The 24538-nt window shown below is 44.7% G+C and overlaps 1 protein-coding gene across 5 annotated transcripts in view; it reads right to left on the bottom strand.

Moving 5' to 3' along the window:
* FMNL2 (formin like 2) overlaps positions 1–16279 on the bottom strand; it is a 353117-nt gene extending 336838 nt beyond the window's left edge. For 3 of the 5 annotated variants that reach the window (XM_062186780.1, XM_062186769.1, XM_062186771.1), the window contains exon 1: positions 15906–16277. In XM_062186780.1, the coding sequence (XP_062042764.1) occupies positions 15906–16022 (117 nt within the window). In that variant the 5' untranslated portion in view covers positions 16023–16277. Of the gene's footprint in view, positions 1–15905 lie in introns of all 5 variants that reach the window. The other 2 variants (XM_062186790.1, XM_062186799.1) reach the window with 2 other exon arrangements.
* Between the last annotated feature and the right edge of the window lie 8259 nt (positions 16280–24538).

Below are 24538 nucleotides of genomic sequence, written 5' to 3'. Positions count from 1 at the left end.
TTGCAGCCAACTGGGGAGTGAACCAGCGGATGGGAGGCCTCTCTGCCTCTCTTCTCTCTGTGTAACTCTGACTTTCAAATAGATAGATAAATCTTTAAAAAAAAAAAAAAAAAAAAAAAAAGTCTTGTTATTTAAAAAAAAAAAAAAGTGTGTGTGGGAGGGGTGACACTCACAATCCAGAGTAAAGCTCATTGAACACCCCGAATTCAAAAACCCAATACCTGAAACTTTGAGCTTCAGTTCCAACTGAAGCTGTAAATCTTAACTGCCTATCAACAGGGTAAGAGATCACTGATTCTCATTATTTGCAATACACTGCGTTTTGGAGCAGTTCAGAATACTCACCTGATGAAGTCTACATATATTCTGGTCCCAAGCATTTTGTATAAAGCACACTCAACATGCACAAGCACTGTTTTTGGCCAAATCCATTCAAGTTGTTTGCACAGACACACTTAGCCATGCATCTGTATCTTGAAGCATTCAGGCATAGAACAGAACTCATTTTGTCAAAGATTCATGTATTATAGCTATTAGCCAAATTAAATTAACTTGTCAAGACTTATCAATTCACCCTAAAATGTTATAAAATCTGCATCTTAATCCATCCTTTTATAGCACATTAAATACATATCACATATGTATGTGAAAAGTGCTGTTTAAGATTCTTATCGTCTTTAGGTCATGCCTATCTCTTGCATAAGGAAGTTAACTCCAAAGGCAAAGAGGCTGCTTTATTCACTTGTGTGTCTCAGCATCTTAATGGCACCTTATAGGGCCGACGCTACAGCGCAGTGGGTTAATGCCCTGGCCTGAAGCGCTGGCATCCCATACAGGCGCCAGTTCGTGACACGACTGTTCCACTTCCGATCCAGCTCTCTGCTATGGCCTGGGAAAGCAGTAGAAGATGGCCCAAGTCCTTGGGACCCTGCACCCGCGTGGGAGACCTGAAGAAGCTCCTGGCTCCGGATAGGCACAGCTCCGGCCATTGCGGCCAATTGGGAGTGAACCAGCAGATGGAAGACCTCTCCCTCTCTCTCTGCCTCTCCTCTCTCTGTGTATCTCTGATTTTCAAATAAAGAAAGAAATCTTTTAAAAAAAATAGTGCCTTGTTTGGCACAAACATACAAACAAAACATTGGTTTTACGAAACTAGAGGTTACATAGGATTTGTTTTTAAAAAACAAGCAATCCCCAGCATAAGACCTAGTAACACAAGATAATAACAGTTGTTCCTCTCACAAGGAAGTTCAAGTTGATGGGTTATCACTGAGGGCTGAGCAAAAGGCTTCTTGCACAGCCTCTGCACTGTAACAACACAGCCATTTTACTAGGGACATTTAAAAACACAAAGGTTCAGAAACAGTTGTCTGAAAGAGCCTTCAGAAAGCCTTCAGAGGACAACTGTTCCTAGAAAAAAAGCCAATTTCATCACAAGCTTATTTGGCCTTTACTATTTCAACAGTGGACAGTGCCTCATTCATCCAGTTCTTATTTTATCTCTAGGTTTTGGGGGTGGGGGGTAAGATATATAGTAACTGTTGGTTGTGGATCTATAACAACAAAGGGAATACAGGCTGAACAGATGTTGAAGTGGTCATGCCAGGACTTTCAATGTATTGGGAAATATTATATTTATGTGCATGCTTTATACTACATTTATTAGTTTCTATAATTTCAAGTCAAAAAAGTGTGTTAGGAGCACAGCTTTTGAGTCAACAAAGTTTGATTTCCAACTGCAGTGCCAATCAGAAACACGGCTCCTCAGGCAAGTTAACTTTTCTAATCCTGAGTCTCTCACAGACCAAACGATGACAGGTACCTATTTTTCCTATCTCCTGAGATACCTTTCATGTTTACAGAAATGGAGAAAGTGCAAATAAATGACTTGCATGGATCGAACAGACATTTAACCCCATTTGAGGGCTGCCAGAAAATCCTCACAAGAAACAAACCCACTAACACAGATTTAAAGACTTCCTGTGATACCGAATGCTGCGAATCTGCAGGCCAAGCAAGAAGGTATTACAATTCCCGGGCCATTCTCCAGCCACTGCTGGAGGTCTGGAGTCCAGCAGGCACAGGGGCCTGAATGCCCAGGCATCTGCACACACACTTTGCTTTTGTGGCCTCTCCTTTAGTCAAGCTCAAAGGCTCTGAAGTTTAATGTGCATAAGAATACCTCCTAGGGTTATTTCAGCATACCCTTACTTTTATGGGCAACTTAAGAGGATTTGAGAGATAATTTTAACTACACAACAACTTTCACCAAATTGAATGTCTATATAAAATCCTTAGATGCCCTTAAAATTCAACAATTGTCTAGTGGAAAGAGAAAAAAGAAAGGATTTAAGCCACAGCCAGTAGCAAGTTACAGCAATAAAGTAATTTCTGTCTATGCCTGCCCCAGATCCACGCGTGGCTTCCAGCAGATAAAACAGGCCGTTCTAAGAACCTGCAGTCAGAGCACCTTCCCGGAGAAGCCGCTCATGCTAACCAAATACTCCATTCTCAAACCAGGTGCCCCGTGAGCTGAACAATGACAATCCTGAAATGATAATTTGCTAAGACAATCATCTGAATTCAACAAGAAGCAGAAAGGTACCTGCACAAAGCCACTTAGCAGCAACAGCTCCGTTAGTCTAACGCAATCAGAGGGGCCAGGCTTCTGAGCCTCTACACTGAGGTTTCCCCTTAGGCAAGGCCTGAAGCCCACCAGGCTGAGCACATCCCACAAGCTATTCCCTGCACTGGCCCCAGGGTCTGCAGAACCCCAGCCTGAGAGCAGGGGGAGAAACTAAAGGCACTGGGCTGCTCCTGCCAGAGGGCTCTTCTCTCATCACATGCTGGCTGCCTGCTCCTCACACAGATCTTAACTGAAAGGGCTCCCCGCCCCTGCCCTTCCCCCCACCCCACCCCTGTTTTATTCCTCCCGTAGCAGCACTTGCCAGCGTATGAACAGTTGCATCTGTGGACCTCTGCACCCCTTTCCTGTCCAACTTCCCCACTAAGCTCTAAATTCCTCAGATGGCCAGTCTTGTCCTGCACTTCATCCTGCAGTGCCCACAACATTGTCATGCACACAGTAAGTACTCAATAAATACTTCTGGGGCTGTCTGATTGAAGTATAAGCCCTTCATAAACTGTGCCTAAGGAGCAAAAGTGCACAACATAGCAGGAAAAAAAAAAAGTGCAGTGTAGCAGTGGTTGGAACTGAGCTGGAATTTCAAAACAGGACACACAAAGCACACAAAAAGGATTTGCTCTCTAACCCTCGAAGTTTAATGTATCTCCATCTACACTGATGAGGCAGCTCTCAAAGCTTGTTTTGTTGTTGTTTTCCCAGCTACTCCTGAGCCCCTTGAGACCAAGGTCAGTTTCTGCAGCAGATCACACACACTGAACTCAGACAAAATAGATAATGTATAGTTAATGCATTTATCAGAGGGTATATAGGAAATGAACAAGGAACATGTACAGATGGCATCCAATAACTCAGAAAACATACACAGTACAGGACAACAGAAAAGGCAAGTTCTCACATCAGACAGGCCTGCATTCAATCCTGCCTCCACTGGGAGTGGCCACTTAATCACTCAGAGCCCCACTCTCCCACCCGCCAAAAGAAGATAGAAGCTCCAGGCTCTCTCAGCAGGTCATCAGAGCATCAGAGATAACGCACAGAAAGCACCTGACTGAGCACAAGTGCGCTCACGAACATCACCTTCTTCCACAGTAGGATGCTCCGGGGAATTGCTGCAGCAAGTCCTGAAATGGAATCACAAACCTCAGCCTTCTAATTTATCTTCCAGGCACCCAATGTCATGTTCTGTGAGTATCATTTAACAAAAACCCTTAGATACAGAAGGCAGTCTGAGAGCACTATGCAAACAGACCAGTGCTCAAGTGCCAAAACAAGGAATGCTGCTCATTTCAACTTGTCTCACTCCAAATCAAAAAAAAAAAAAAAAAAAAAAGGAATACATCTCACTTAAGCCCCTCCTTCTTTCGTTATGTGACATCCACTTACTCAATGACAGTAGTTATGACATCCAGCTTAACAATGGCGACAAGCCATCAATTTTCTTTGGTCATTGCAACTACCTTCTTTTTCTTCCCCAAACTCCCAAGTATTCCGTAAACAGCCAAGTGAAAGGGCAGGCATTTGGCCTAGCAGTTATGATGCTGGTCAGAACCCCACATTTGGTATCAGATGGAGTACCTCGGTTTCATACTCAGCTCCAGCTCCCAACTCCAGCTTTTCTGCCAACACTTACCCTGAGTAGAAGCGGCGCTGGTTCAAGTAATTGAGTTCCTGCCTCTCACGTGGGAGACTTGGATTGAGTTTCTGACTCCTGGCTTTGGCTCAGTCCAGTCCAGCCCAGCCTTCAGCCATTGTGGGTATTTGGGGAGTGAACCAACAGACTAGAGTGTGTTCTCTCAACTGCCTGTTCTCTCTTTTCTCTCTGCCTCTCAAACAAATACATTTTGGAAAAGTTTTTTACAACAAAGAACAAGCCAAGCAACTTTTTTTTAAAAATGAGAGTCCAGTGAAGCAAGAAGCCAAGTTGTTATCATCAAACACTCAGTGTTCCTGGGCACTGACTATAAGCAAGTGATATGGGGAATACCAAGATGAATAAGGATCTGTGACAAAGTGTCATTTCAACACAAAGGCAAGGTGTGTGCAATTAACAGTCAGCCAAGTGTGGTCAGTTAACTAGGTTCCCCAGCAGCTACTCAAATTCCCAGCCCTCTGAGCAGGCAGCTTCTCTAATCAAGTCGGTAATTATCTGCCTAGACCTTCCCTGGGCCAAGCACTGCATGGAAAAAAGAAAAGCTGCCAGGACCTGTAAGACTTGCTGCTTGCCTTCCAGGAGCCTGCAATGCCAACTGGAAGATAAAACAAAGACAAGCAGATGGCTAAGAATGTGATGCAGGCTACAAAGCTATACATAAAAGCATCTCCTTAGTTTATAGTCCCAAGTACCTCCTAAGAGAGCTAATTCGTACTATAAAGAGATCAAAGGGAGCAAAGTTGTTTTTCCCACCTCCCCTGAGTTCATGTGGGCCTCCAAGGACACTTGGAAAAGGTGGGATTTTGGAAGGACCTTGAGGGCTGCACACAGTGTCAGCAGGCAGAGCCCGCCAAGGGAGCCCATTTATGCAGGGAATCATCATGAGAAAAGATACAAAGGAGAGCAAGTGCAGACTTGCTTTGGGGGAGGAGGGCAGGAGTAAAGCAAACTCAGAGACCTATTAAGAAACACAAGAGGAGACAGGTCTGGCCAAACTTCGGCCAGCTTCAATGAGAAGGCTAGGAGGGACACAGAAACTGCAGGAGAGTAAGGGAGGCAAACCATCAACAAGAAACATCAATGTCTGAATAACGTCTAACAGTGCTTTGATGGGCAAAATGAACATGATGAAATTCATAGTCTTATTAATATTTCCAGATTCACCAATAAAAGATAACAGGAATTTAGTTTGAAAGGAAAAACACAAAACTTCTCTCTGTGTAAGTACATAATTCCAAGCACTGATGCTCAAAATTGCAAATGCTCATTTTCACTGTGGAAATCCCTCCCCAGTTATGCTTTACTCTAGGAGCTAAGTCAAAATGTCCTCTTTCCAGAGTTATGAAAAACATTTTATACATACACTCAAAAATACCATTAAGGTTATCAATGATGATATAACTAAAAGCAGGCAGAAGACACTGCGATCTCAATGTTTCCTAATGGTTAGGCCTACTTGGCCATAGGAAGTCTCTCAAAGGAAATGGTGGAAACCTCATGGTTCAAAATCATTTAGAATCAGACCACAAGGCACAATCCTGTGGCTCCTTTCTTCCATGTAAGCATGACCAATGGGAAAGTAAGTTCAACTGAGTGCTTGGCTGGGAAGGCCAGGACCCAAGTTCAACCACATTTGAAAAACAGCTTGGAGGGTGAGCCTCTAATTCCTGATCTGAGGGTTGATTACAACAATATGCCCAATTTGGGTAAAGATTTTAAGATGTATTTATTTGAAAGAGTTACAGAGACAGAAGGAGAGGCAGAAGAGAGAGAGAGAGATGTTTCACTCCCCAGACAGCTGCAACGGTGAAGCCAGGAGCTTCTTTCAGGTCTCACAAATGGGCAGCAGGGGCCCAAACACTTGGGCCACCTTCCCCTCCTTTCCCCAGGCCATAAGCAGGGAGCTGGATCCAAAGTGGAGCAGCTGAGACTTGAACCAGCGCCCATATGGGATGCTGGTGTCACAGGTGGTGACTTTACCCACTACGCCACATTACTGGCCCCAGGGAAATGATTTTTTTAAAGAATGACCAGGTAACATCCTTTGAAACAAACAAAAATTGCTAAATTTCTCCACTATCAATGGGAGAATTACAAGGAACCAAACTTGAAATTGCTAATTATTAGTAAAATAACAAAAATCTTTATGTCTAATGTTAAAGAACTGTTTCATTAAATGCCAACTGGGGCCTGAGAAACTCACCAGTAATTGGGAGACTTCTGTGCCAAACAAATGTTTTCCAAAAAGCCTCATCTGAGACTCACACATTCTGCTGGGAAAGTAGAGTGCCGAGGCTGAACACTGGCAAATGGAAGGGTTCCACACGCACAGGAGGCCTCACAGCTCTAAGTGGTCTCTCTGCGTTTGCATTCAGATGTCAAGGAATCAACAATTCCAAGTGTATGACACCCTGATCCCAAGACATTAGTACTGAATCAGCATCCTAGCTCACCAGGCAGAAGCCCATTGGAATAAAGAACCCACATTAGTCAAAATAATCCACTGTCACCAAAAAGAGAAAGGTTCATTGGAAGGAGTGGAAAGCTGACAACATCAGGGATTAAAAGGACCAGAAATGAAACTGACCTATAAAGCCATGCACCTGATTCAGCATCTTTATGCTTGGGTTCTCCAGCTTTCACCAATAAGACATTTGATGGCATTGAATTTACTGGGCAAAGTAGGTGTTGCCATGGTGCAAATCTTATCATGTTCTATTAGTTACCATAGTGCATATATACACATGAGAATATTACATAACATTATTCAATGAAAGCAGATGAGAAAGATGTTCATTCAATGTTTCTGCCATTATAAAATAGTCCTCTTTACCTTCCTTTAACATTCTATCTAAATCCATACGTCCCCTCTGTTCCCAATTACTAGAAAAATATATCGTCATAAATCAACTACCTACATTTCCTTGAAAGATTTCCTTATATTTCTAAAATAAAATGAGACAATAATTGCTTCTCTCAGTTCCAGAAAACCACATATGCTGCCCTCAAACCCCAAACCATAAATGCTCCAGATTATAAGAGGAATGTCTATTTGCTTATGTTATAGCTAATAAAGGAGTGACTAGAGTCTTGCACTGCGAACAATCAGCTCATTCTTGACCTAGCATCCTATTTATCTTTCTATTCTCAAAGCTAATTGCTTATATAAGCATGCCAATTTGCCTTGATTATAGGATTCTTAATAAATGAATGTTGTTTACATTTCACAACTGTATTTGAATTTCACTCCAGGAAGCCAAGCTCATCAAGTCTTTGTAAGTGGTAAAACCAGAGATCAAAGCAGAAGGCCTGCATTGAACCAACAATTAGGCTTGAGAATGGAGGCCCAAGCAAAAATACATTTGATGTATTGATTATTCTACTCCAGAGGTACAGCTGAGGGTTGCTATTTAATGTCAACCATACCATACGGAACTTTCCCTGAAATTTTTCATTTTGATCATTTGATGGTCATTTCCTAAACAGTAAATAATTACACCATCTAATAGATTTTGAACCTAGTCTTCTATGTTTCTCTAGGAAAAATATTTGTTTTTTCTTTAAGATTTATTTATTTATTTGAAAGGCAGAGTTCTAGAGAGGCCGAGGCAGAGACAGAGAGAGAGGTCTTCCATCTGCTGGTTCACTCTCCAGATGGCTGCAACAGTGGGATTTGAGCTGATCCAAAGCAGGAGCCAGGAGCTTCTTCCAAGTCTCCCTCCTAGGTGCAGGGGCCCAACTTCTACTGCTTTTCCAGGCCATAGCAGAGAGCTGGATAGGAAGTGGAGCAGCCGGGACACAAACCGGCACCTACACGGGATGCCAGCACTGCGGGCAGCGGCTTTATCTGCTTCACCACAATGCTAGCCCCAGGAAAAATATTTGTATTTCTTCAACTTTTTTTTTCTCCACTTTGTTCACTTTTCCAAATTTTCTCTTATTTCTTCAACAATCCTTGCATATATACACATTTTTCACTAGTTTTAATTTACAGGGCAGGAGATGAAGAGGAAAATACTCTCCTGTAGCACAGTGGCTCTCAACCTGGGTTTCACATTTAAATCTTCTTGAAAGCTTTTACAAATCCCAATGCTCAGGTTATACCCTAGTCAAATTTATCACAATTTCAGGAGAGGGAGCCCCAGGCATCGGTGTTTCTGGGGCTCCCCCAGGGAATGTCAAAATGCAGCCAAGTTTGAGAATCAGCATTCTAACAATCACTTCCTTATTCTACCCCAAAGAAAGTGCCCTCAAAGTTCCATGCAGAAAAGACAACCAAGGAGGGGCCGGCGCTGTGGAGTAGCAGGTAAAGCTGCTGCCTGCAGTGCTGGCATCCCAGATGGGTGCCGGTTCGAGACCCGGCTGCTCCACTTCCGATCCAGCTCTCTGCTGTGGCCTGGGAAAGCAGTAGAGGATGGCCCAAATCCTTGGGCCCCTGCACCCGCATGGGAGACCCGGAAGAGGCTGCTGGCTCCTGGCTTCGGATTGGCACAGCTCCAGCTGTTGCTGCCAACTGGGGAGTGAACCAGCGGATGGAAGACTACCTCTCTCCCCCCCTTCCCCACCCCACCTCTCCTCCTCTGTGTAACTCTGGCTTTCAAATAAATAAATAAATCTTTTTTAAAAAAGGAAAAAGAAAAGACAACCAAGGAAGGAGCCAGGTTCCTGAGCAAACTCTCCATCTACGAAACACATGAGACAGATGAGATCTGTTATTTTCAGGAACCATCAGTCACATCTTAGCGTCCAGCACCAGGCTCACCGTCCAAAATGTGAAGTGACGCCTTCCCAAAGTCAACAAGCTCTTAGTGTAAGCCAGGTTATGGGCACCATCTGCTGCACAGCAATCAAGGGAGCTCAGTCCTGGAGGCAGCAGGGCCTAAGCATCTCCAGGCTTTCGGCTTCGTGACAACAGATATAGGGCCAGCGTTTCTTCAGCATAAAGTTAGACTAAGGTTACATGTGGACTAAGAGTTATTAAAGCAGTGACCAGTTGCCAAAAGCACTGAAGATGTGAGCAGGGATCACAGAAACCATAGCCAGTACGTCCTAGAAAATCTAAAACTTGGGCCGGCGCCTTGGCTTAACAGGCTAATCCTCCGCCTTGCGGCGCCGGCACATCGGGTTCTAGTCCCGGTAGGGGCGCCGGATTCTATCCTGGTTGCCCCTCTTCCAGGCCAGCTCTCTGCTATGGCCCGGGAACGCAGTGGAGGATGGCCCAAGTCCTTGGGCCCTGCACCCACATGGGAGACCAGAAGAAGCACCTGGCTCCTGGCTTCAGATCAGCGCAATGCGCCGGCCGCAGCGGCCATTCGAGGGTGAACCAGCGGCAAAAAGGAAGACCTTTCTCTCTCTCACTATCCACTCTGCCTGTCAAAAAAAAATCTAAGAAACTAGAAACCACAGAGTTCTGGGTAAGGTGCCCACCTGTGAGCACTGATGGGGAAGCTTTTCTGTTTTTAAAGAATGGAAAATGAAGTACACTTCTATCTGTCAACACCAAATACCATAACACCTCCAAGGAAGCACTTGGTATTTCTCAGTTTGGGGACTCCCAGCCATGCAGGTCTACACCTGTCGGCCTTAGTGGAATCACAGCCCATGAGACAACATTCTAGCTTATCAGTTTTCCATGGGCATTGCTTCCAAATGGTATCAGCTGGAAACTAGTGTTATGTTGAAACAGAGTTCTGGAGAGGAGGATGGGGTGACCAGGGAGAAGAGCTGAAAATCATCCTGCAGTATGGACAGAATTTTAAAAGGAAGACGAGAGGTGAGCTAGCTCAGCCCCCAGGGTTCAAGTAAGTGCTAAAAAGATGCAGGAAGCCTCTCTAAAGAAACCAAGGACCGAGGCCTGGGGATACCCTTCTCATTTGTGGAGGACAGGACTCCAAAAAGAGCTACTCTACAATAGGGGACCTGCCAGGCCCCTGCAAAGCTCATAACTCATCTTTGCTCCTTAAGCTCTTTCAGGTTTGTGGGTTTTTGTTTTTTTTCATTTTGTCAACAAGGATTCACTACTTTGTTCTTCAAAGGATTCCAGGTACCACAGCCCTCTTGCAAGAGATGGACACGTACAGTCAGAGCCTCTCGCATTAGCCACTGTTGGGACACTGAACCTGCTTAAGTATGAGGAACAGGGAGCTTACTCTGCCTTGTCCTTATTCCCCAAGCCTTAAGGTTGAAATGAAGAGCACAGTTCACTAAGACCAAGTCCTTCAGGACACAGTTCTTACAAGGTTAATGCATTTCCAGAACTACTTTTTTTTTTTTTTTTTTTTTAATCTTTGAGCTGAGGAGACCTACAAAGACGCCCTTCCCTACTCTCAGTGCTATGATTCTAAGTCCTGAACTTGCACGTGGCACTCAATCCAAGGAGGGAGGGTTCCTTTGGAGCTAAGACCACCCTTGCAATACTTTAGGTTTGAAAGAGCTTCTGGCTGCCAACATGGTTCATGCAACTCTGCTTAAACAACTCTAACGGACAGCTCAATGTTGGTTTCTTGACAACTCTAAATGTTAGAATACTTTCCCTTAGGTTCACAAGTTACTGACCCTGGGCAATTCTACTCTCTAGAACATGGCTACACACTTTCCCACACATAAATTCTTCAAAATGCAAAGTCAGCTAATAGTTCACCATGTATTATGTTCTGCAAATATTATACTTTCAACTACTATAATTTCCATCATCCTCACAACATCAACAGTTATGCCAAATTTTATTTCTATTTACAAGGACCAGGCAAAGATTTTAACTTGCCCAAGCTGGGACAGCTGATGAAGATTCTTAAACCCAGTTGTCCTGACCCTCAGGCCAATTCTCTTTTCCAAATGATAGAACACAAGCAAAAGTTATTCTTAACCCTTAAGGATTTAACAGTAGGCAAACTTCCCAGATTTCACCAGTTAATACAGCTTCCAGGTTCCCAATGGAGCCAAATAATTGCATTCAGTGAAAAGCTTTTGATCATCTTCTATCCTAGACACTGAGATCTATTTTCACAGCTTTTACTGGCATTATGAGGAGGGGAAGTGCACGCTGATAATGATGATATGCACAGCCCTAAGCATCTATTCCCACTTTGGAGGAAAAAACAGGGAGTTACTGCCTAGGGTGAAACTGCAATGGTTCAAAGTGACAACACTCCGCCCCCTTTCCACACTCTCTTTCCTTCACAACAGGAGAAAGGATCTGAGAAAACAAATCAGCAGCATCTGATGGCTTCACTCTACTCCCACGCATCCATCTGTTCAACAGACTTCACGGCAGGTGCTCTCCTTGGAAGAGGCTGAAAGGGAACACCACCTTGCAGTGGCAATCAACTTCAATGTTAAAACTTGACCTTCCTTGTCCCTTTCATAGGTAATTACATTTGGAGTGCAAGCATTGCAATGATAGGTTGTGTCTTCCCTCTGGTTTAGAAAATCTAAATTTTCCAACCTAGGGAGAGTCTGCCTGGAAAGGAAAAACTATAGACAAGACTTATGGACCAAATCCATTGTTCACTCCATGCCAAAAAAGAGTACAGTGCAGATGCCAGAGAATTTGACACCTAAAGGCAAATACCAATGCACCCCACTTTGGTGACTTCTGAGAAATTTCTGCCAATTTGATATAGTTTAAATCTTGCATTTACCAGAATTAATAGGTTTTTGTTTTTTTACTGGTAGTTAAGAGCCTTTTTTTCTTTTAACCCCCTTCATAATTCCAGGCCTAAAGAAGCATAATGCAATGCTAGGGCCCAGTAAAGTGTGGAACAGAGATCCAAATCTGGTGGAAATCCCAGATTGGTTATTTAATAACTGTATGACTTCAGACACTTTAGCTAATCATTTACACATCCCTAATGTTGCTGATGGCTCTAGCTACTGTGAGGATTAGGTGAGAATCTCTAAGTACCGGGCCTACTCAGAGTAAGTAGTCTGCAATGCCCCACTCTTTAAAATGACTATGTTCAACCTGGAATGGGGTGAAAAGGAAATTGACTCAAATTCATCAGATACCAAAAGCAATTCCTGATATCAAACCTAGGATAATACTGCCCTAAACCATTACTTCCTAATCTGTCTTTTTTAATCTGTTTGCAGTGCTGCCTAATACCTGATATCCCAGAGATACAGCAGCTAAGACAGAAGACTTAAGTTTATCCTTTTTTCTGAAGATCAAAGAAACAATTCTGAGGACAGCTCCTCAACAGAGGCATCCGAAAACTTATATTTTAAGTTGTCAGCAGTGGCTGCTAGAAAAGAACTAGTGAATATTATGGGGTATGTAACTCAGAAAAGGAGGTATTCTTGGACAAAGAACATCAGCTGTGCACAGTACCTTCCAAGAATCACTGCACAGCATCATCTTTGAAAATAAAGCAAAGGATTATTCGTGTGTGTAACCCCCAAAATTAGACAGTGTTTAAGAAACACAGTGGAGAACCACAAATTTAATTGTAAATCGTAGAGCCCCAAAAATACAGGCTAATGATATACCTGTGTCAAATGTATACCCTAAAAGCAGCAAGATTCACGTAGATGACTGAATTTTTAATTTACGAGAAACACTTGCACTGAGTGTCAAATCCCACCAATGTACACACAAAGGCAGATACAAAAGTGAAAACTATACATGCATACATTGAGTCAATCATCTTTGCCCTTAAATCTAAGTTTTGTAATAATTCGTAAAATAATGCTCAAAACAGATGCAAAGGAGGAGAGACTCTCCTAAGGAGAAGTAAACCCCTACGATTTGGAGCCAGTAGTACTTACTGCACTCATTTACTTCAGGGTCCCGGGCAGACGGGCGCAGGTGGCAAGTCCAGTAATGCATTTTCTTCTATTAAAGAACAAAAACTATTCCCTTTAAAAGTTATCCCTCAATGATATTAACCCAATAGTCTACTCTGTCCTTTGCATGCATACTCACTCATTTCACAGATCGGTACAATTTAACCCACAGAAGCTGGCGAAGGGGGCAGGAAGGGGAACAGCCACTCAGAGTTTTGCTCTGTCCTAAGGCTTTCCTAACAAGCAATAAGGTGGACTTCCTTCATTTTGTTTACCCCTTCCCCAGGGCTTTAAATATGCTGGAGCCTAGGAGGAATTGTTTTCCTAGCCTGAAACAGCTCGTTAATTATTGACGTATGCCATACTTACAATGAGTTGCTTGTACACTTTTCTGCACAGTATTACTATCTAGTTCTCCTTCCAAAAACACATACAGGATCTTTACTATGTAAGAAAATAAAATTGGTAGTAAGGACAACTCAGTCCCCACTATTGAAAGGTAGAGAATTCTTCCACATTAAGTGCTCAGAACTCTGCCACCTAAAATCGTCTGGCATGTCAGCTTAATGTCCAGAATTGAATGGGTGAACTGATTTCTTGGGCAATTCCTGAAGAAAATCTAAGTTAAGAGATCACTTAAGTAACTTCAAAAAAGAATTGAGTGACCACAGAATAAATCCCGGACACTTGGGACCTCTATCAGCCGGTGGTGATATTCAGGAGGGAGTCCTTCTAACTCCTCCCAGTGATTTCCCAAGAGCTAGTGGAGCCGACTCTAAAAGTAAACCCCACTTCAGTGGTCCAAGGGCATCTTAACCAGAAGGTCTTGGAGCTGAGACTTGCCCAAAAGCTTTATCTCTTCAGGAAAAGTCTGCCTGCCTTTTGTTTTTGTTTTTGCTTTTTTGTTGGAGATGCTTAGACTGTTGTAAACAATCTTACAAAGAACTGAATCCAGTAACTGTGTGTGACACACAGGAGAGTAAAGTAGCCACAACAACCAACGCCCCCCAAGGCGCCTGTGATGTTCAACCATAAATGTCTAAGTCCTAAATTAGCGACTGCCAGACTTCATAGCAACACAAACCCACCATGTTAATGACGAGACATTATTTTTCTGAAGATTCATTCATCCCATGTGTTATTAATCAGCAGGGTAACTGAACGCAAAAAAACTGCTATCCCAGTTGAGCAGAACTTAATTGCATTATTGTTATTATTATGGCTGCTGCACTGGTTTCCCTGGGTCCCTGGCTCCTCCACCACAAATATTCAGACACAGACAACACACATGGACGGGAAAACACAAAACCCAGAGCCAGGAGGTAAGAGCCATAGGTCTGGTACGAGGAGCATTTTGAAGAGAAACGTTTGTCTTTGCAAAGACCGGTCAAGTATGCACCCAGGCTGCCTTGAGAAGCAATTAAGCCTAAGCTGTTTCATTTCAGAGTGTCCCATCTTGCACAAGGGTGAGCAGCTGGGGGAGATCACAGAGAATGCAAAGCAAGACAGGCAACCTCATCTATCTCCCCGACGGCCGCGCAATTTCCAGGTGGCCTCCATTCTCCCCAAGAGCACAAAGCTAACCTGCCCTCCAGAATAGTACGCCCCAGATCAGACCAGTCCCTTTCCAAGGCCATCCAAACGCTCAGAGTTCAGACCTCGGACGACCGATTTCTGACCTAGTACTCCAGTCCTTTCCCAAAGCAGTTAAGGTACAAGCCAAAAAGCCCCGCAGGCAATCACAATCGCCGGCTACCTCCATCCCAAGTTTCTCTCTCTCTGGGCGGGTTGTAAGGATAACCAGCCAGGCAGAGAGATGTCCGAGTTTGAAGAATAGGAATGGGACCCATCTTGCCCGCTGCCCTCCCAATCTCCCTTAAGAGACTGGGACACTGGAACTAGTTTTCTTGGGACCAAACGCAGTACAGCCCCTGGCTGGGACAAGGGCGAAGCGCCACACCCTCTGCAGCTCGCCAGGATCGGGCTGGGAGGGGCCCAGAAACAGTCCCAGCAGGAAAGGGGCAAAGACAGAGGTCTTCAGAGAGTACGATGCGAGGTGCTGAGGAAGAGGGGCCGCGGGAGGCAGCGGGGGATTTGTCTGGGTGTGCAGGGGGAGGGGTCGCCCGAGCAGTCAGGACAGCTCGCAACACGTCCCCGCAAAACTGCACACATTTTTGTGGTTTAAGATTTAAGACCAAGGAGAAGACGCTGAGGTTCTGCCCCGCCCAGGGCCCCTCTCTCCCGCCTGGGGTTCGGAGCCCCCTCCTCGCTTAGGGACCAGCTGCCGGTCTCCTCTATCTCTTTTGGGGAAGCTCCCCCTCGCCCAAGCCGCGACATCCGTCCTCCAAGTTCGCGTCCGCTCCTCGCCCCGCGTCTCCGGCCGGCCACCTGCGCCCATCTGCCCCGGACCCTGAAGGCCCTGGGCTGGGCGCCTGAGGAAAGGAGCTCGCGATTTTTTTTCTTTTTTAAACAAAACCTCAGCGGCTTGCAGCCGCCTCCTGCCCAGCCCGCGCCACCGTCCCTTCACGCCCACGCCACACCTCCCGGGCACACGCGCCGCGAGGTGCCTCTCCCGCCAGACAATGGGTTCGGGGCCGGCGGGGCGGTCAGCCCGGAGACCCCGGCCCCATCCCGGGACCTGGGGGCTGGCTGGGCGCGGGGGGCTTCGGGGGGGAAGAAGGAGAGGCGAGGGGAGGGCGGCCACAATGGGGAGGGTGGGCGCCTCCCCAGGGGACAGGAGGTCGCGCGGGGCGCAGAAGGGGAGGGGCCGGGGGTCCGCCGCGCCGCAGGTCGGGGCCCCACGCCCGGCCGCCTCACACTCACCAGCACGATGGCAAATCGCTCCTCCAGTTCCCCTGGCTCGGGCATCGGCAGCTTCAAAGGCACGTTGTGCGCCCTGAAATCGGTCTGCTGCGAATCCATGCTCCCCGCGTTGCCCATGTCGGCCGGCGCGGGGGCCGGGGTCGCTACCGGCCCCTGGCGTGCGCGTCGGAAATCAGAACAGCTCCCGGCGATCGGCTCCCCGCCCTCCGCCGCGCCCCGGCGAGTGTGCAGCGCACGCCGCTCCCTAGCAGCGCCCGGAGCTCAGCAGCCGGCCGGCCTCCCTCATGCTCTCCGCCGCCCCAACGCGGCCCCGGCCTCTCTGCCTCGCGAGGGGTCGTCAGGGCGCCGAGCGCCCCTCCGCATGGTGCTGCCCCGGCACACCGGCCCCTGCCAGCGACCGCGACCAGCAGGCGCGCGGTGCCGTTCCTCCGCCTCCCGCCGGGGCCGCCGCCGCCGCCGCGGACACTCGCAGCCCCGGACCGGCGTCCGCAGCGCTCGCTCGGCGAGCACCTGGAGCAGACAAACGCAGCTCGGCGCTCGCCGACACAATGCCCCCTCGCGGCCCCCGCCCCCGGCCCCGCTCCGCCCACCGCCCCGCGGGCTGCCGGGACGCGTAGTTCCTGCCGCCAGTGTCCGCGCGCGGAAGCCACGCCCGCCCGGGAAGGCCCGCGGAGCTGGACCGGCCGCGGCCAGGGCAAGGTGAGCGCGCGGGGACCCAGCCTTAGGTTCCTTTCAGCCCACCGACGGAAGGAACTGCCTCCTCTGCCTGGCCTCTGAGTGCTAGGCGCGTTTCACAAATGAATGAAGGAAGGAAGCCGATCAGTGAATCACTGTATGGGTTCTGGCCCCTGAAGTACCGCCAGTGTCCTAATCACAAGCTGGGAGGGGGTGGGCCCGGGGCTGCTTGCCTTGTTCCTTCCTCCATGTACATGGTATGTGTTCTTTGATGTACCTGAAACCTTGTGTAAATATGACATACTGGCGTATGGTCACAATCTAAGAGTTGGATTCAATTCACTTCCGAACGAGCACCTGCCAAATACCTTCCACTCCTGAGTTACTGTGTTCCTTGGTTAGAGAAAAAAAAAAAGGGGGGGGGTGCCCCTGGCCCAAATTACTTTCCAATCAAAAAACGTTCACAAATGACCGTGTTTGGTGTGAGCTGGACATGATGACAGCGTGTTGGGCGGGGGGCGCTTTGGGGATGAACTTAGGCTGCAGTTCTTAGTCCTATGCCGCAGTTTTGCTTGTGCTACAGAAAGGCTGGGCTTGACTCTGCCATCTGGTAACTATCCATTCCAAAACCTTGGAGACAGAGAGAAACAGCCTTAGAAGCGACTTTAGCTCACTGCTCATGCTGTAGATTTCAAACGCACCGCCCCCAACCCCCCCCCCCCCCCCCCCCGCCTTGTGGCTATGTTCCTGTAGTTAGTCCCTTCTTAGTGTAAAATGGTGCTTCTTAGTCCTGGTCGTGCACCAGATTTACTTGGGGAGGTTTTTTTTTTTTTTTTTTGTGAAAGCCACACACACCTTGGGTTCTGCCTCTTATCAGAATCTAAGAGCTGAAACCTGGGCAGGTGTATGTTTAACAAGCTCCCCAGGTGCTGATGATACACAGCTAGGGTTATCGACCTCTTGTTAAAAAGCAAGTACACCTGGAAAGGTAAAACACCAGGATTCAATGAACAAGGACCACATTTCATTCGGCTTTATAAACCCCAAGATACTTGGAGCATAACAGATACTCAGTGACTATTGGTTGAATTAATGTACAACTTTTACCAAAACTGTATGGAGCAAATACACACAAATACATTGTGTGTGTGTTCTATTAAATGAAACACTTCTTGTCTTTTTGAAGAGAGAAGAATATAAATGAATTCAACTTGAAAATTCCTAATGAAAAGAATCAATAGTTAGACTATTAAAATTAGTGGCAAGTGTATTGCTGATCTAAGAGAAAAACAAGGCTAATGCGAATGAGTAAGAAACAAAGGTCAGATCAGGTAAAACATTTCTGACCCAAAAATGTATTTAGTTTATTCGTAATCTCTGGACAGATACTTGGGTCTCACTGACTCACAAAACCAGCCCACCCAAGAGGGTTGCCCCACTGGATGGGAAGGCTGGAATTCTTTCTTGTAGTTGAGAAAGCCTTTTTATTCCATTTATGGCTCCCTCAGGCCATAATTCTGCCAGTAACCAAGACCTTTTCCTCCCCTTAATTCTTATCACATCTAGTCTGTCTCATAATCTCATATTTGACAAAGGCCAAGGACAAAGTGTGCAAATCCAGGAACCAAAAGAACTTTTCAGCTATTTGTAGGTCTGCAAGCTCTAATATTTGGATATTATTTATGACCATTATTAAGAGCAGAAATAAACACCCCATAGAAGTCTAGAACTTTCCATAGAAATTTCCAGGAAAATTTTTGTTTTAGGGACAGCATAGAGAAAGAGGAAGATGAAGATATACATTTCTGTCACTATAATTGTAGCACTCTTCCAACAAAATTGAAGTCAGGCAATCATTTTTAAATGTATATTTAAATTTTATGATCACTAATGTCTCTGATTTGTTTTGGCTGATGTTGCAAAATATTGGCAGAAAAAGAAATTGTTGAAACCATCTACTCATCTTCTCTAGATACTGAAATGTTAGAACATTTATCTTCAGTGGGCCAAGCATTTGCCAGCTATGCCAGGATGACTTGGTCAGGAATTCCCCTACAATGGTTGTGATCACTTTCAAGTAAGCTTTTCCATCATCCATAAGAAATACATCTACAAGATCAGCCTTTTGAGAGACTGGAGCTGAGTGTTACTGTTATCTCCTCAGGTTTACCTCTAAGGAACTGCTATGCAGCTAAGCTCACTTGGTTATCTTTTAAGGCAACAATGTAACCCTGAGATTCTCCTCTGATTCATTATGTAGAAATCAGGCAAGCAATGACTGTTACTAGCCCTGGATCTAAATTGTGAAGTAGTCAATAGATGGAATTTTTAAGGGTTTGCTATTTGTCAATTTCTGTCTACAACATCCCTATAAGTTTCACATATCCATCTATATTTATTTGAAAAATATTTACTGAACACTTACATTGCCAGGCATTGCTCCAGGTTTTCAATAAAGTTTGAACATGGTTTCTTCATTTTTTTGCTTTATAAAGCCTTCTTCAAACTGTTAAATTGCAAACAAAAATACACCTCAGTTCTCCTTCTCTTCCAGAATCAGTTAGAAATGCTTTTGCCACCCAACTAATAATGGCTTCAACATTTACATCTTTCTCATCAGAGAAAAATAGTCCAGGGAGAGGTGGCTGCTAATGTTTGTTCAGCAACTTGGTCCTTCCTGTGTGCTTACAAAATAGCTTCCAGGGAGCCAAGAGTCAATTCTGCCTATACGCAGGACACAAAGCGAGGGAAAAGAGGCAGTATCAGTGAAATCTGTTCCTTTAATCAGGAAAGCAGAGGCATGCCAATAAGTACTAACTAGCAAACTGCCCATTCTTCTTCACTTCCCACATCAGAAGGACATGGCCATCTTTGGCTGCAGGAAGAGCTGATCGAATGAGGCTTAACCCTGACATGTTGCTCACCTGAATAGAATCGAGACTCTGAGCATGAGATGCAGAAGGGTGTGTGTGTGCAGACAAGTGGGAGACAGTTTCTTCTCACACCTGCCCCCAAAAGTTTGCATCTTGGAATACAATTTTACATTTATATGTGAGCTCATATTTTATGGAATTCTTTCACTCCATCTTCTTAATACAGCAAAGAGGAATGTTAGGCTCAGTGAAGCTAAGTATTTTTTTTAACCTTTATTTAATGAATATAAATTTCCAAAGTACAGCTTATGGATTACAATGGCTTTTTCCCCTGCATATCTTCCCTCCCACCCACAACCCTCCCCTTTCCCACTCCCTCTCCCCTTCCATTCACATCAAGATTCATTTTCAATTCTCTTTATATACAGAAGATCAGTTTAGTATATATTAAGTAAAGATTTCAACAGTTCGCACCCACACAGAAACACAAAGTGAAAAATACTGTTTGAGTACTAGTTATAGCATTAAATCACAATGTACAGCACATTAAGGACAGAGATCCTAAATGAGGAGTAAGTGCACAGTGACTCCTGTTGTTGACTTAACAAATTGACACTCTTGTTTATGGTATCAGTAATCACCCTAGGCTCTTGTCGTGAGTTGCCAAGGCTATGGAAGCCTTTTGAGTTCACCGACTCCGATCATATTTAGACAAGGTCATAGTCAAAGTGGAAGTTCTCTCCTCCCTTCAGAGAAAGGTACCTCCTTCTTTGATGACCTCTTCTTTCCACTGGGATCTCACTCGCAGAGATCTTTCATTTAGGTCATTTTTTTTTTTTCCAGAGTGTCTTGGCTTTCCATGCCTAAAATACTCTCATGGGCTTTTCAGCCAGATCTGAATGCCTTAAGGGCTGATTCTGAGGCCAGAGTAAAGCTAAGTAATTTTTCCCAGTTTTATACAACAATCAACAGTCAGAAGTTAGATATGTTGACACATGAACTACCCGAGAACTGGTCATAAGATAAATAGCTGTTTTATCTTTTCCTCTTTAGTTTCATTTAATATTTATTTCTTTATCTTTGATTCTCAACAGTTTTGCTACAGTGAGTCCCTGTGGCTTGAGAATATATGTATCGTGCTCAGGACTTGGTTGGCTTCCTCAGTTTAAAGACTCAACTTTTTTTTTTTCTGTTATTATTGTTTTAAATTGTGGGAAATTCTTACCCATCCTCTTTTCAAAAATTGTCCTTCATTCTGTTTTCTTCTTTCTCTTTCTTTTCCTCCTCTTCCTCCCCTCCTCCTTCCTTCTCCTTCTTCCCCTGGAACTCACACATGTTGATCCCTATTCCATCCAGAGTCTCTTGACTATTCTTTTGTATTTTTCATGGCTTTCTCTGTTAACTACAGTCTGATTTCCTTAGACCTTGCAGTACAGACATTCTTTAAACTTAACCCATCAACTCTTTCCCTTATTCATTGAGACTTAAATTCCATTGGTGATATTTTGGTAGATGTTCTAATTAAAGAACTTCTGGTAGAATTTCCTTTTATTTTTCAAATCTGCCATTTCATTTTCATACTATTCTATTCTTTCATGGTGGGTATAGTTCTGCCATTTTTTTATTCCATAATTTCAAGAGACTTTTGGTAAAAGAATAAAAAAATACTTGGTTCACCTTGATATTTATTACCTGCTTGGTTTTTTGTTTTTTCATTGTCATTATGAATTTTAACTCTATCTTCACTAAGTAATTTCAGTCTTATAATTTAAAAAATATGGGTAGATTCCAGCTTCTCCAACATTATTACAGAGTGTTACGAGTAGAATTGGAATATGATACTTAACCTTTAAGAGGTAGGGACTAGGGGCCAGCATTTTGGTGTAATGGGTAAAGCCGCTATTGGCATCCCATGTGAGTGCTGGTTCGGGACTCGGCTGCTCCACTTCCAATTCGGCTCCTTGCTAATGCACCTGGGAAAGCAGTGGAAGATGGGTCAAATCCTTGGGCCCCTGCACTGAAGGGGGAGAACTGGAAGAAGCTCCTGACTCCTGGCTTTAGGGAGTGAACCAGTGAATGGAAGACATCTCTCTCTCTCTCTCTTTCCATCTCTACCTCTTTGTAATTCTTTCAAATAAATAAAATAAATCATTTAAAAATATTTATTTGTTTGAAAGCAGATTTACAGAGAGATCTTCCATCCACTGATTTGCTCCCCAAAAATGGCTGCTGCAATGACCAGGGTGGGGCCAGACCAGAGCCAGGAGCTTCTTCCAGATCTCTCACATGGCCCAATAACTTGGGCTTTCCTCCACTGCTTTCCCAGGCATATTAGCAGGGAGCTAGATTAGAAGTGGAGCTGCCAGGACTCAAACTGGCACCCATATGGGACACTGTTGCTGCAGGTGGCATCTTAACCGGCTGTGCTACAGCTCCAGCCCCAAAAATCTTAAAAAAAAAAAAAAAAAAAAGAGGTAGGTCAGTTAATCCAAAAAGGATTAAGGTATTTCTCATGGGATTCTGGTGAGTTCTACAGCAAGGGAATTGCTATAAAAGCCCGAGCCTGGCCTCACTCAGCTGTTGTGAGGTGATTCCTGGCTGGGTCCAGGATCTTAAGAGTGTCCAGCTCAAGAAAGAACGAAAGGATGAAATGTAGGTAAAGGTCAGCAGAGAGGCAAGATTTATTTACATGCAATGCAAAAGTACACAGGAAGGAGTATGGGCAAGCTTGGGAGAAAGAGCTCTACACTTAAAATGGTTTAGTGCTGTCCTTTTATATGATCTGGGGATATAGGGAGTGATGTTTGAGTCCAGGCTTAATTGGACATTCAAAGAGGGTAGAATTTGCAGAGGAGCTTGAGCACCACCCATTTTCTTGCCCTTTTTGGAAATCTCCAGAGTGTCATGGCATCAGGTACGTGATGGTAGTTGGAGTATTGGCCATGGTAATTTTATAATGACATTATAATAAACCAAAGGTCATTGAGGGCTCACAGTTGACAGCCATACTGGATTTTTTTAAAAAATAGATTTATTTATTTACTTATATAAAAGTTATAGCAAGAGAGGGAAAAGGAAGGGGTGAGAGGGTAGAGATCTTCTATCACTCCCCAAATGGCCACAATGACCAGGGCTGGTCCAGGCCAAAGCCAGGAGCCAAGGGCTCCATCTGGTCTCCTACATGTGTTGGGGGTGGGCTCAAGCACTTAAGCCATCCTCTGATGCTTTCCCAGGCACATTAGCAGGAAGCTGGATGGGAAGTGAAGCAGACAGGACTCAAACCGGTGCCCATATGGGATGCCAGTGCTGCAGACAGTGGCTTAACCCATTGTTGCCACAGCACCAGACCCTCATATTGGATATTTTTAACCAGCACAGTTCTAAACACCAAAACCCTGGCTACTTCAGTTTTCTGCTGCAAAGAAGGGAGTTGGGCATTGCATGCCGGCTGCAGCTCAGGCAAGGCTACAATGCAGGTGTTGGCAAACCTCAGCTCCTCTTTGTAAGCTACCTCCTTGCCTACCTCATAGTATCTCTCTGACTTCCTGTATCCAGATGTGATCTCCCATATTTGCTCCCACCAACCACCATGCAGGCCTCCTGCTATGATATTTGGACTCCCAGCCTCTAAAATCATGAGCTAAATAAGCCTCTTTTCTTTATGGAGTAAGCCTGTCTTAGTTATTTCATTACAATAATGAAAATAGACTAAAACCCTCACTTATATCTGTGATACATGGCCATCCCATCAGTGTACACCATGTCACAACATCCCATCCAAATTTGGCAAAACTCAATCTGGGTCATTTTTAAATGATATAGAAATAGTAATGCAGAAACTTTATTTTATGTAATTTAATGTACATTTGTACCTGTACATGTGTGAGGGTACAAAAAAATTTATGATAAATGGAATTAAAAGATGGATTTACTCTGGAGGAGAAAATTTTTAAATCCATGTATAGTTTTTCATAACATACATTTTCCGTGAAGTTTTTGAAGACTTTTATACAAAACTATTTGATATGTCTTTAAAAATAGCTGATGTATTAAATAAGCCTGTCACTGATGTAGTCAAAATACATTAAAAATTGTAAATCAATAGTAAAAGAGGAAAAAATAGGTGAAAAATTAAAACCTTCTGCGTGGGCTCTCTAATATTGATTCCTGCCCTTGCTTTGTCCTAGCAACTGATCAGTTTAAAGGTAAGTGAATTTGGGGAAGGCTGTGATTATTAACTATTAGAAGTCATTTGAGGAGACGGCGCTGTGGCACAGTGAGTTAAAGCCCTGGCCTGAAGTGCCGGCATTCCATATGGGCACCGGTTCTAGTCCCGGCTGTTCCTCTTCCGATCCAGCTCTCTGCTATGGCCTGGGAAAACAAAAGATGGCCCAAGTCCTTGGGCCCCTGCACCTACGTGGAAGACCCGGAAGAAGCTCCTGGCTCCTGGCTTCGGATCAGCACAGCTCTGGCCGTTGCAGCCATCGGGGGGGGGGGGGGGGGTGAACCAGCGGATGAAAGACCTCTCCTTCTGTCTCTGCCTCTCTCTGTAACTCTGATTTTCAAATAAATAAAATAATACTTAAAAAAAAGTCATATGAAATGCCCTGTAGCAACTCTTACACCAAAATAAAACAAAGGCATATTACAAAATGGGCACTGCGTTGTTACCTGTTCTGGCCATTTGTACTATTGCATTTCTGTACCCTTCATGGCCTCCAAAAATGTCAACTGCCTACTGAAATGAAAAAAAAAAAGGAAAAGAAAAGAAAAGAAAAGAAAAGAAAAGAAAAGATTGGCTGGGAGGGTCTTCTAGCTTGCAATATCAACAACAGCAAAAACAAAGGAATGTACTACTGGTTTGCAATGTCTCCCATTTATTGCAAGGAGTTCTCTTAACTTCCCAACCTAATATCAGCTGTCTCCCAGGAGGGTGAGGGTTTCTGAGCTGGGCTGTGTGGGAAGCCCGGATGTGCCTTCCACACCTGGCCTCCTTTGCAGATAAACACAGAACTCACAGTCTCCAAGGCTATCCATCTGGCAGTTTTCAACAGCTTCCAAGTCTAAGAAAACAAATCCTTTGAA

This window comes from Lepus europaeus, chromosome 1 (genome assembly GCF_033115175.1).
Source record: "Lepus europaeus isolate LE1 chromosome 1, mLepTim1.pri, whole genome shotgun sequence".
In the NCBI taxonomy this organism is placed as follows: Eukaryota; Metazoa; Chordata; class Mammalia; order Lagomorpha; family Leporidae; genus Lepus; species Lepus europaeus.
This window is presented reverse-complemented; position numbering and strand designations above follow the sequence as displayed.